The 12,727-nt window shown below is 39.6% G+C and overlaps 1 protein-coding gene across 1 annotated transcript in view; it reads left to right on the plus strand.

Annotated features, from left to right (window-relative positions):
* The first annotated feature begins 1,032 nt into the window (after positions 1–1,032).
* LOC150083078 (uncharacterized) overlaps positions 1,033–12,727 on the plus strand; it is a 305,874-nt gene continuing 294,179 nt past the window's right edge. Inside the window, exon 1 of the mRNA XM_090377773.1 lies at positions 1,033–1,160. Coding sequence (XP_090233899.1) covers positions 1,117–1,160 — 44 coding nt within the window. The 5' untranslated portion in view covers positions 1,033–1,116. The remainder of the gene's footprint in view (positions 1,161–12,727) is intronic.

The raw sequence follows: 12,727 nt of genomic DNA on the forward strand, positions 1-12,727 counted from the left end.
AAGTCTACGTCGAAAATTATATACCAATCAGTTTTATAAACCAGCGCATTCGAGCGTGATATACGAGCTAATAATGAAATTATAATTCGTGGATTATTATTATTTGCTGTTATTATTTTTATTCATTTTCTTTTATTGAACAATATTAACGGTTCGTGTCTTTGATTTGTTAATAAGATATTTTTGAACAGTCAACTGTATTCAAAGATCTCATGCAATGTGTACTGGAAAACGTTAGTGCACTCAGTCCTTTTAATACAAAGGGTGTGCAGTTCAGTAATTTTGCTCTTAATCGGCCTTACGACAGCTTTTGTGATGAACTTTCTTTTACATTTGTTACGCTGAATTTAAATCCATTGAAGGTCTGATAGGAAACGAATTTTTTGCAAATAAATAACACAAGCAGGAGAAGGTTATGCCCCGTCTCTTGTCATCCACTTTTGGAGTACCGATAATTGTCGAGTCTGGAAGGGGTTAGCGAAGTCCATTTGACGATGATTTCGTCGACTTCAAATAATTTTCCTGTTATGTTGGAATTCTTCCAAGAGTTAAAGAACCCATCACTTACTCATGTCCCTCAGGTTTAACAGTACGGGAGAAACGAACGGAAGTATTATCCAATAGCCCGTCCGTAACGTGGATTCGAGCAGTAATCTCCATTTCCTTATGTCATCTCGATAATGTACCGTTTGCCCCAATAAAGACCTTCGCTACTTTTACAAGTCTTTGTGCGTGCGAGCGATACCACGTGCGTGACTTTAGTCTCGCATTATTATGTACTCAGTGTGTTAGATTTAAGACTTCGCGCCATCGCTCAATAAGGTTGCTCTGGTGATCGACTTGGCCACGTGGCACGCAAGGCTAATGACGCATGACTGCCGTCCCACTGTCCAATGGTGAGTACCAAGACAGGAGAGGATAAATGCTCGGCACGCACCTGTTTGCGAGGAAAGGGAAGGAAAAAGCGTCCACTCTCATTCCTGTTTAGATCGCATCGTCGGACACGAAGTCGTGTATGTGACATCAATCCCCCCAAGATGGATGGAATAGATTTCACTTGCATCACCTGCCTGCGAGAAACTACTCTGGAAACATGGACTTTCTGAAAGAGATCCAATGATGACCTACGAGGAGGTTATAAGGGCAGTTTCTCGTCAGCTGTAAGTAGCCATCCAAATCATGTTTATTTAGAATAAGTAACTTAAACTGCTCTTTGAAACCTCAAGACTCCATGCAAAAGAAGATGAGGGCAGAATATGTTCTTTAATGGCGCTGTATCGATTCTCCCATAGGCATAGTCAGCTGCCTTTTACGTCTACCCCGCCTTACGCGTGACAGATCTACACTTCTTCACAGAAATAACAGAAAAGTTGTTTTTCATGAATATTTTATTGTGAACAGAGCCGCCGAAGGTTGAATATTCGATATAATAGGCATTCTTGGAATGCACATTCCGAGAATCCAATAGAAATCGATCACCTCTTTATAGAGTCGCACATTATACAAATTATCCATGCCTATAAAAACACAGGTTATGACCACATGGCTTCATTCCCGTTTTTTTGGCTTGCTCACTGGGATAGCCACATCTCCAGTGCTCGGGACAGCAAGTCATTGTCGTTTAGATGATTCTTTGAGATGTCGGGCAGTTGGACGGCTTGAAGCCCGTAGGGGGAAATGGCACGTTGGCTTGATGTGTTACAGAATGTCGAAAGCAGTTTCAGGAGGAACCATTACAAGAAGAGTTGGCCAAGGTCGCCTGAGGGCTACACCAACCAGAACAGGCCGCTATCTGGCTCTCACAGCAAGACAGAACCGTACAATGTCCTATCATCAACTGTCTCTTGGAGTTGCTGCGGCCACAGGTGAAAACATTTCCAAGCGGACTCTACACAAGGACGCCAATAGTTTGTATCCAGTTAGTCCAAAACCACCATAGAGTTCGTCGAAACTAGTACCATGAACATGTGACTTGGAGCCCTGACAAATCAGATACGGTTCTGTTCTCTGATGAGTCCCTTTTTACCCTACAAACAGATTCTAGACGTTATTTCATCTAGAATCTGATCATTATTCCAACCCTCACGGGTTGGAATAATGATCAACGGCCGCACTCCTCTTCATGATTTTTGATATGGTACCGCAACTGCATAGAGGTACCGAGAACAGATCCTTGAACCCTATGTGCGACTTTTTAAGGGTGCGATTGGTAATTCATGCAGGACAAGGACGCTACACATACAGCTCAAGTGATGGAGGAATATCTTGAAACTGAAGATATCCAACGACTGCCATGGTCAATCACAGACTTAAATCCGATCGAACATGTGTGGGACGCCCATGGGCGTCGCATTGCACGCTCACGGCTAACTCCTCGGTCACTTGGTGAGCTAAGGTCTGTGCCGGTGGAAGGTTGGGATTAGTTGCCACAGAATCTTATAGATACCCTTATATTGAGTCGAGCATGGTTCACCGTTGTCAGGCCTGTTTAGCCTTTGGAGAGATCATACGCCTTATGATGTCATACGACTACATTTTCGAGCATCTTGTATCGACTTCTGTAATTGACATTTTGTTCCGCTTCATCGCAATCTGCACGAGTTACGCCACGTTTTCTACGTGTTCATTTTGTCGAGCAGTGCAGTGTATCCATCGTCCAGTAGATTCGATTATAGAAAATATTCTGTTTTGTTCTTCGCTATTTATTGCAAAAGATTTTATAGTCATCATATCCCTAGATACTTAAGTACATTCCCGATGGTTAGCATTCCTCCCATTGTCACTTGGTCATCTTCATACGAGAATCTTGGCAAGGGAAAGAATTGTCTGTACAATGCATCACCTGACCTCTATAAAGCAAGTAAGAGGGTAGTATACAGGACAGAAGAACTTCACGCTGTCTGCAGAATCTTAATAACGTTCAAGAATAATATGAATATTTTGTATGTCCTAGGAACCATTTTTAAATAGGGTTGGAACTACAAGTTCCAATCACTCCAAATAGAACAGTAGGGACATTTAGTTCCACCTGTTTCAGCGTTTATTTGATTATGGCTTGCAATAATATTGTTTCTGTAATCTCTTCAGACATTTCAAAAGTGTGGAAGTTAAAGAACTCTGTCTGATTAACAAAACTTCGTGGTTATTACCTGATAATTACTGGAATATGAATGGCTGCTTCCAAAGCTAGCTATTTCACTCCAAATAATTGTAGGGAATGCAATGTAGTTGTCTCAAGTTTATTATTCGCCTCCACATCACGAAGCTAACTATTAAGAAAGTAACAACGCAAGAACGTGTGGCAAATGAACAGCTGATGATGAAATTCAAATGAAGACAACGGTCTTCAGCAAACAGAGACTTGAATTAACTTCTTATTAAATGTAACGGAATTGTAATTATATCGTATAAACGCACGCAAAATAATATCAGATTAAATTAACAACGAGAGCTTTTGAGAAGCTTATATAGTCAGAGGAAATTGTTCTTGGATGTGAGGGACAAACCTCTCTAACAAATCAACGCCAAACAGTGCGCAGTGTTTGATTTCATTTAAATAATAATTCGCATCACGTGCTTGTCAAGTATGACTTTTCAAAATGTGGCTGGTCATTGTCAAATGCATCTATCTTTAGAAGGGCCGTATCCGGGTGCGATATGAGAGTCCTGGTATGAGTGTATTAATTATTAAAAGTTAATGCATGCTAATAAAGGGAAAAAATAATATTTAAAAACTTTCTGCTCTGTGTGAAGTGTTGAAAGTCGCTTGGCATTGCACCTATATATTTTAAGGACTACGTAGGTAGGTAGGTGGTGTATCCACCTCTCATTCGTGTGTCAAATTAAGGCGGAAATTCCCGAAACAAAAATTAAAGTCATCGTGTAGCTGGAATTCTATTTTCGTCCATATGAACAGAGGCGCTACCTTAAAGTTGGGCAATCATAGTTTTGTCACGAGCAGTGGTTCAAGTCTGTTCCCAACTTTGCTTAACCAGGTCTTCGGAATTCTTTATGGTATTTTTAAGTTAGAAACACCTACACAGAAGCAGCCCTGTAATGAGCACGTATCGACCAAAACACTTCCAGCTTTCCTTCATTAATACTGAGCACACTGTCATCCGTGCAGACAGTTTGCGAAACAGTCATCACAACTGTTCGTGTGAGGCAGGCACGTGCACTTAACTTTGAGGGCTTTGTTAGCGATGTCCGGTTACTTTGCGCAGTAAATACGTGACATCGCGGTGGGTGTGGAGAGGGATGAGACTTAAGCCTGACGCTAATGAAGATGGAGAGAAAGGTCGGTGGGTCTGATGTGTGAATGATTTAATTAACGACCACTGCCCAGGATCGAATCCAGACTTACAGCACGTGTGGTCTTGATTATGAATTTAATCGCATTCAGTTTTTAAGATTGTTAAAGTAGAAATAACTAAATAAATTTTCTGTTTATACTCTGGGACGACCACACGATCAAAGGAGTTCATAAGAATACAAAAAAACAGCACCGTATTTAGCAGTTATGGGCTTAAACACCGGTCACTCAAGGCGCCTGTACTGATGCACTCTTGCGCTGACCACTCGGGTACTACAATATCATTGCACTACATTTATACTAAGAGTAGTGCAGTGACAACTGAAACTAGGTCACTATAGCTTTTACAGTAGCACCACCTTAATTTGGCACTAAGCACATTTGTCATAAGAAATAGAATTAAGTTGAAGAGTAAGAATTGGGAAGGTTTCTCTAAGGGGTCGAGAGATCATTCGTAAATTGAGATTGGAGTGATCAGTATCGATGTAGATGACTCAAACATTTATCCATTCTTCTGTTTTGGCTACACTCAAAGGTTGGCTGTCCTTATATCATCAAAATCAATATTTGATTATCCAATACATGAAGGAAACTGAACACTACCAAGTAAGTATTGAGTACGAGGCAGTGAGAAATTAATTTTATAACGAGAATTCAAGCTGGGTATACTGGAAGGTATTTGTTCAAGAAGAGATGGAGAATCGATAACAGAGTTTATGATATTATAGACAGAGACCCAACCAAAATATGATTGCGTTTATTATTTTTAATTTATTATATTTAGTGTTTCTTCAAGTTCCAATCATTGGACACAATTCTGGCTGCATTGCTAAGCAATCTGTTGTAACATTCTTACTATTATGAACCTTCTACCAAAAGATGGCGCCACCGGAATTGGAATCATTTGTGGTATCAGAAAGGAAATAATTCAGAGATCCATGTAGTTAGCAAAGATTGCGGCCCCTTATTCTGACGACATATTAATGGCTGAAAGTTCTCAAGCTTTTCCTTCGATTACTGGAGTTTTAAATCAGTCATCAAAAGATCATTTCATACTCTTTATCCTAGAAGGTCGCATTCCTTCCTCTGAATTTCAAGTTTTAGGTATTGTCAGAATTAATTAATAACCATCATTATTTATCTTTTGGTTAGAGGGAGCTATCTGAAGCAGACGCTTTTTTTTTTTCACTTCTGTTACTTGATTATTGAACAGACTGACTGGCAACGATTGATGATTAAGATTGAATCTTACCACAACGTCTTAAATTAGTAATAAGTATTGAAAAGAAGTCCGAAGTGGTGTTCTCGCAAAGTACTCATGCGCTGTTCTGGAGCCTTTGCCAAAGAACTGCGCATGGATTACTGGAACTGAGATTCTTCCCGGAAAATACAATATAAATGCAAATAAAATACAAACTGCGGATAGTTTGTATAATAAAAAATGCAAATAAAATACAAACTGCAACCTCCCAGAGCTTTTCCGCGCAGAAAAGCTCTGCAAGGATGCAGTACACCGGAAAGAGATCGTTCAATATTCTCATAAGCTTACGAGAATACGAACTGGAATTTCAAGATCGTACATCCTCCTTTCATGTTTCTACATCATGAAAGTTTTTAACAAATATGAGAAACCACTCTATTCCCAAGACCATCTTGAAGAGCATCCTTCAAACTGAAGTGGACTGTAACAAAAATAAATTGTGCAAAAAATAAAAATATGAATTCAAAGTTCTTCCTTTAAGAAAAATAATTTTAGTAAATTGTAAACTATGAACTAGTATATTTATGCACTTATTTACTTATTTGCACTTATTTATTTTAGAATACGATTTAATAAAAATTTTTTTTTTTTTTTTTTTGATTTGGTAGTTGTTGGCGCATCGGCTTCTGTGGCCATATTGCACCTCCCAAGGTTTTTGCAGTACTTTGATCCAAGCCCGAGGCGAGAATCGAACCCGCGACCTTTGGGTTGCCGGGCAGGTACTTTACCCACTCGGCTAGCCCGGTCGGCTAATAAAAATTAAATCGTATTCTAAAAGTACACTCAGCGTTGCTTGTCTTGAAGTTCTGCGTCGTAGCAATCCGCACGATTAATGTTAACGCTCACTAAAGAATATTTATACTTCTTAATCCTTCATTTAATTTTCATTAGAATTCCTATTCTATGTGCCGTAAGTTCCAAAATACGCCACTAGATGGAAGCACAAGAACTCTCGTTAATGGCCACTGACTGACCACACGCACACATTGTTTATGATTACACATTCAATTAAAAGAATTAAAAGAAAACCAGAGAACAGTAACAATATCGAACACTGCTTTTAGTAGAAAAACTAGAAGCAAAATAAAGAGATCATTCGCATACTAATCTTAAAGACATATTTAGTTAAAATAACTTGTCAGTTCGTGCAAATTCACTATTGCAGAACTTATCCGTTAAAAGTTGTTTAAAACAAAATTTGGTTTCATTTATGTGATTTTGTTGCTTTGTTTATCTGCAAGAAATTAGCTTTAATTGGATAATAGTATTTGACATGTATTGCATGAAGTTCGCCATCATTAAAAAGCGTGAAAGTTTTGTAAAAGTTGAGACAAATGAACAGATCAGTTTGTTCGGTGCATTTGATATATCCATCTCTATGTTTTCTATCCTTGACCTCTAATGGATTTTATGCATATCGGCAGAATGTGAACTTGAGTCCCATTTCTCTTTGCTAAGTCACTGAGATCTTTTATCTTCTTTGACATTAGAGTTAATAGATTATCTAGCATAAAATTGGGTACTTCCAGAGCGAGACTTGAACTCACTGGCATTCAAATTCCTGTATTTCGATAAGAATATTTCCTAGCATTGAACTCGCATTGCTGCTGCAGAAATAAGTTTATTAGGTCAGCCACCCTTCATTGGCGAAGTCTCAAATTCATGACGCTCGGTGTGTGTGTAAATCCCAGATTGGAAAATTCAATTTAAAACAAACCAAATAAACGAATTAAGATATCCCGAGAGTTCTTAAAGAAAATATTAAATTAAATTATTCGGGGGTCATTTAAATATGAGAATCCCATGTGATTATATCTAATAACTTGTGTACACTTTAGCGCAAGCCACATAATGGAGATTTAATGCGAGATATCTTTTGATATCACGAATAATTCGATGATATTAAAACTTTACCATCTCTCCTGCCATGCAGATTGGTAAAATGGCCTACTAGAAATAAATATAATTTTCAAACTAACCCAGACTAAGGGTATTGGATTCAAATTATGACAATTAAAAATTCAGGCTTTTAAACAGTTCAGAAGTACGAAACAGAACCGCCCCTCAGAAGACACGAGCTAATTTCCACCGGATTAATTTCTGTGATCTCAAATCATCTTGAATAGCTCGCTATAATCCAACCGGCAGAGGACAGTAAAGTTTTTCTCCACCGCCAGAAGGCATTCTTCTTCGCTTCGCTTGTCTGATGCTGCCCCAATCCCCAGCGTTGCATCTTCTACGTGTTCTGTGCTCCGACTCCACCGACGCAACAAAAAATAGCATTCAGAAACAACTTAAGTCGCGAAATAAAACATTGCGAGATAAGTTGTAGGAAGTTAAACTACCCGAGGGTGGTCGCCTGCAGGCAAAGATAAAACCCTAGAAACTACGTGAGCAGCTTTCCAAAGAGAACATCTTCAACTTGTGTACAGGCCCCGGGTGCCAAGCGTATTTCGAGGCCAAGCTATATTCTTGCGATTTATAAAGTGTTCTTGATAAGTGATTGAAATTATATTTTACGTTCACATTTCTATAAACAGTTTTACTTTAAAAAACAGTTCTATACTTGAAAAGTAACAAGTAGAACACAGGAAGGAAATACACCTTTCTTTACATTTTCCTCAATTTATATTTTTACTAATTAACTAACACTTCAACCGCTTGGCCTCCGAGCGGCACTGCTCCTGCCTCCCCGTGGCGGGGCCGGTAACCTGGGGGAAAAGTTATCCTCCAGGGCGAAAAGGAGTAACGATGGATATAAATGACTATCCACCACTAGAGCCTTCAAATTCAAGGCCAGACATACCAAATGATGATGACCTAAACCAACCAAAAAGGCTCCGAAGAGAAGTGCAGAGCAATGAGATGCCAAACTTCCTTGTAATACATTCGCTCTCCAACCAGCCTGTTGGCAAATTGTCACCATTTGTCATCCAAAGATTTTTGGAATCCATTGCTGGTACGCCGAAAATGGTTAAACGTCTGCAGTCCGGAGACCTACTAATCGAAACAGCTTCCTCAAAACATTCAGAATGGCTGCTTAAAACAACAACCTTTGCTGGGCTACCCGTATCTGTAACTCCCCACAATACGTTAAACTCGTCAAAAGGTGTCATCACAGAGTGGGACCTGATTACAGTATCTGAAGAGGAACTAGTACAGGAACTGGGCAATCAAAAAGTAATTAGTGCAAAACGTATAAAAACCAAAAAAGATGGAAATCTTGTTCCAACCCGATCCATAATTTTAACATTCAGCACCCCAGATTTGCCATCCTCAGTAAAAGCTGGCTATTTAAACTGCCGAATACGGCCTTACATACCTAATCCTCTACGTTGCTTTAAATGCCAAAAATATGGACATTCGCAACAAGCATGTAGAGGTGATGCCATTTGTCCAATTTGTGGTTCCAAGGAGCATACACAAACAGACTGTTCAGCCTCAAGTCCCATTTGTCCAAACTGCAAAGAAAGTCACCCAGCCTTTTCCAAATCTTGTGAAATGTGGAAAACGGGGAAGAAAATCCAAAAATATAAAATAGAGCACAAAGTCACGTACCCTGAGGCACGCAGACAGGTTATGTCGACCATGCCCAGTCGTTCATATGCAGCTCACACTCGAAGCTTTAATTCAACAGCAGCTCAAACAGATGTATCCATACCTCCCTGCACATCTCTATCTAACTGGGTTAAAAACACATTATCAAGCCCTGTCAAAGACACACATCAAATTAAAACCACTGAATCGACCAACACTCCAATCAGTATCCCAGTTGAGACTCGGACAGTCCCGCATGACAAAGAAAAAACTGAAAACTACTAAACACAACAATAAACCTGAATCATCCACTGGTAGTATGGAAGTAGATGTAAACCCAGATCATGAAGAACCAATACTAGAACTTCACGCAAACGATACTATGGATACCGGTCGCCCTACCTTCCCGAAAAGAGACCGAAAAAAATCCTCCTCAAACAAAAAACAGTCAGATGAATCGTCCTCATCTAAACCAAAATGAACCACAGCATCTTACAATGGAATTGCAGAGGCTTTCGTTCAAACACAGACGATATTCAATACCTAATTAATCAATATTCTCCGGTTGCCTTTTGTTTACAGGAAACTTACCTAACCACACAAATTTCTCCTTCGATAAAGAACTATTGCATTTATCGAAGAGATCGAAATACCGCTAGCGCTGCCCATGGTGGTGTGGCAATCTTAGTAAATTCAAAGATCCCAACTAAACATATCCCACTCCAAACTAATATAGAAGCTGTTGCTGTTCGTATAATTCTCCATAGTGCAATAACACTAGTCTCAATATACCTACCGCCAAACTGTACTAACTCTTTAAAAGATCTTGAAGACCTCTTTATACAGGTACCTCCACCTCTCTGTATATTAGGGGACTTTAACGGGCACCACCCATTATGGGGCTCTCCTAAATTGGATAGACGAGGCCGACTAATTGAAAGTTTTTTGGATGCACTAAATCTCACTATACTCAATACAGGTGCACCGACACACGTACAGCTTCCAACAGGACACACCTCAGCAATAGATCTCTCAATTTGTTCACCAGTACTAGTCCCAGCCATAGAGTGGTATGTAATAAACGATCCCATGGGCAGTGACCACTTCCCAATAGTATGCAACTTTCTAAAAGCAAAGACTCCTTCAATTCAACCCTGCAGAAAGTGGAAATTTGTCCGAGCAGACTGGGCAAAATTTCAATCATCAATTGACCTCGATGAGGAAAAAATCCGCCTCCAGCACATTGATGATGTGACAGATTACATCACGTCGCATCTTCTAAATGTGGCTAAAGACACAATACCAATATCAAATCCGCCGGGCCGAAAGCATTATAATTACTGGTGGAATGACAAATGCACCACAGCAAAGAGAGCAAAAAATAAAGCCTGGAATTTGTTTCGGAAATGTCCGAGCACAGTCAATCTCATTAATTATAAGACATTAAGGGCAAAAGCACGCTTCATACAAAAACAGGCAAAGAAAGAATCCTGGACCCGTTTTGCATCCACTTTTCACAGAAATACCGATCCCAAAATAATATGGAAAAAAATTAGACAGCTGTCTGGTAAGTTTCCTACCATACCTTCTCCAATCCTCTCCTGGAATGGAAAAGATCTCTCTAATCCTGTAGATATAGCTAATGCTTTAGCCAATACTTTTGCAGAAATCTCAGCAACGTCAGCCTATACTACCTCTTTCCAAAGAATTAAAATCACTAAAGAAAAGCATGCTATTCATTTTCAAACTACCCGTCCTCTCCCATATAACAAACCTCTGCAATATTCTGAACTTTTACATGTCATTAGAACAGCTCGCAATGGTGCTGCTGGACCAGATGGAATTTATTATGTCATGCTACAACATCTTGATGACAAAGCTCTGCGCTGCCTCCTGGTCTTTTACAATCGCATATTTTTAGAAAATGTTTATCCAGCATCTTGGCATCACTCTACAATTTTGGCATTCCTGAAGCCTGGAAAAGGTCCATCAAACCCAAATAGCTATAGACCCATATCTCTCTCAAGCTGCCTCAGTAAAATCCTTGAGAAAATTATCCACAGAAGACTCGTCTGGATCATTGAGTCGGAACATCTAATGAGCCATTGTCAATATGGCTTTCGCCAAAACAGATCATGCTTAGATCTTATGGTCAAGGCCGAATTTGCCATCCGTAATGCTTTTGTCAAACATGAACATCTAGTAATGGTTTCAATAGACATAGAGAAGGCTTTTGATACCACCTGGCGGTATGGTATACTTAGTGATCTTTACCTTCTCGGACTACGAGGCAATCTTCCTATATTCATTCAGAACTTTCTACATACAAGAACATTTCAAGTTCGATATCAACATGCCCTTTCCCCAACTTTCATCCAGGAAGAAGGTGTTCCACAGGGATCAGTACTGAGTGCCACACTTTTTGCCCTGAGAATAGATTGTATTACTAAGCAGCTTCCAAATACAGTTGAGACTTACCTTTATGCAGATGACCTTTCCATCTCTTGTCATTCTCAAAACATGAGGTCTATTGAAAGACAGCTTCAGATATCACTTAATAAAATTCAACAATGGGCGAGCCTCAACGGCTATCGGCTCTCACAACAGAAAACAGTTGCCATCCATTTCTGTAGACAACGCAAACTTCATCCAGATCCTGAACTTCAAATTTCTAACATCTTTGTCCCGGTCACCAGCAACATCCGATTTCTAGGATTAACCCTTGACAATAAGTTAAATTTCCTAGATCATATTAAAAATGTACGGACTTCATGTCTAAAAAAGTTAAACATACTCAGAGCTTTATCTGCCCAAACATGGGGTGCAGATCGTACCACACTTCTTCGGTTATACAGGGCATTAATCAGATCTCGTCTCGATTACGGTGCTCCAATCTATGATTCTGCCAGAAAGAGTGCATTACGCTGGCTTGATCCCATTCAGCACAGTGCTTTGAGAATTGCAACTGGTGCATTCAGAACGTCGCCAGCACATAGTCTCTACATTGATGCTCATGAGCCCCCACTAACTTTACGCAGGAAAACACTGTTACTCAAATATGCTGTCAAGATACAAAGCTGTGCTTCTCATCCCATTCGGTCATACCTTTTTAACCCACCGTTAGAAACCCTATACAGAAACAAACCTAGCATAGTAAAACCAGCTGGTCTTCGCCTTCTTGAACTTGTGCAAGTTTGGAATATTTCCATCCATTCCGTAAAGCAGGTAGCAACTTATACTCAACCTCCATGGACTCCTCCTCCTCTTCCAATCTGTGACACTTACCTCTGTCAATGGAGAAAGAATTCCTTGCAAGCAGCAAATATCAACCAAATTCACGCAGTTCACATTGAAAGATATTCTGATTTCTCTCCAATTTATACAGATGGCTCTAAATCTAATTCAAATGTTGGAGCAGCTGCAGTGTTTCCAAATACAATTGTATCAGCTTCCCTTCCGTCAGAATTTAGTATATTTTCTGCTGAATTATACGCAATAAAACTAGCTTTAGAAAATCTTCATTTTAACTCTTCCTTAAAATCTGTCATTTACACTGATTCCCTCAGCTCAATCATGTCGTTATGTAATTCCTCAGATAAAGTTCACCCTGTTCTAGA

This window comes from Mastigoproctus giganteus, chromosome 7 (genome assembly GCF_048544385.1).
Source record: "Mastigoproctus giganteus isolate SK-2022 chromosome 7, ASM4854438v1, whole genome shotgun sequence".
Taxonomy (NCBI): domain Eukaryota; kingdom Metazoa; phylum Arthropoda; class Arachnida; order Uropygi; family Thelyphonidae; genus Mastigoproctus; species Mastigoproctus giganteus.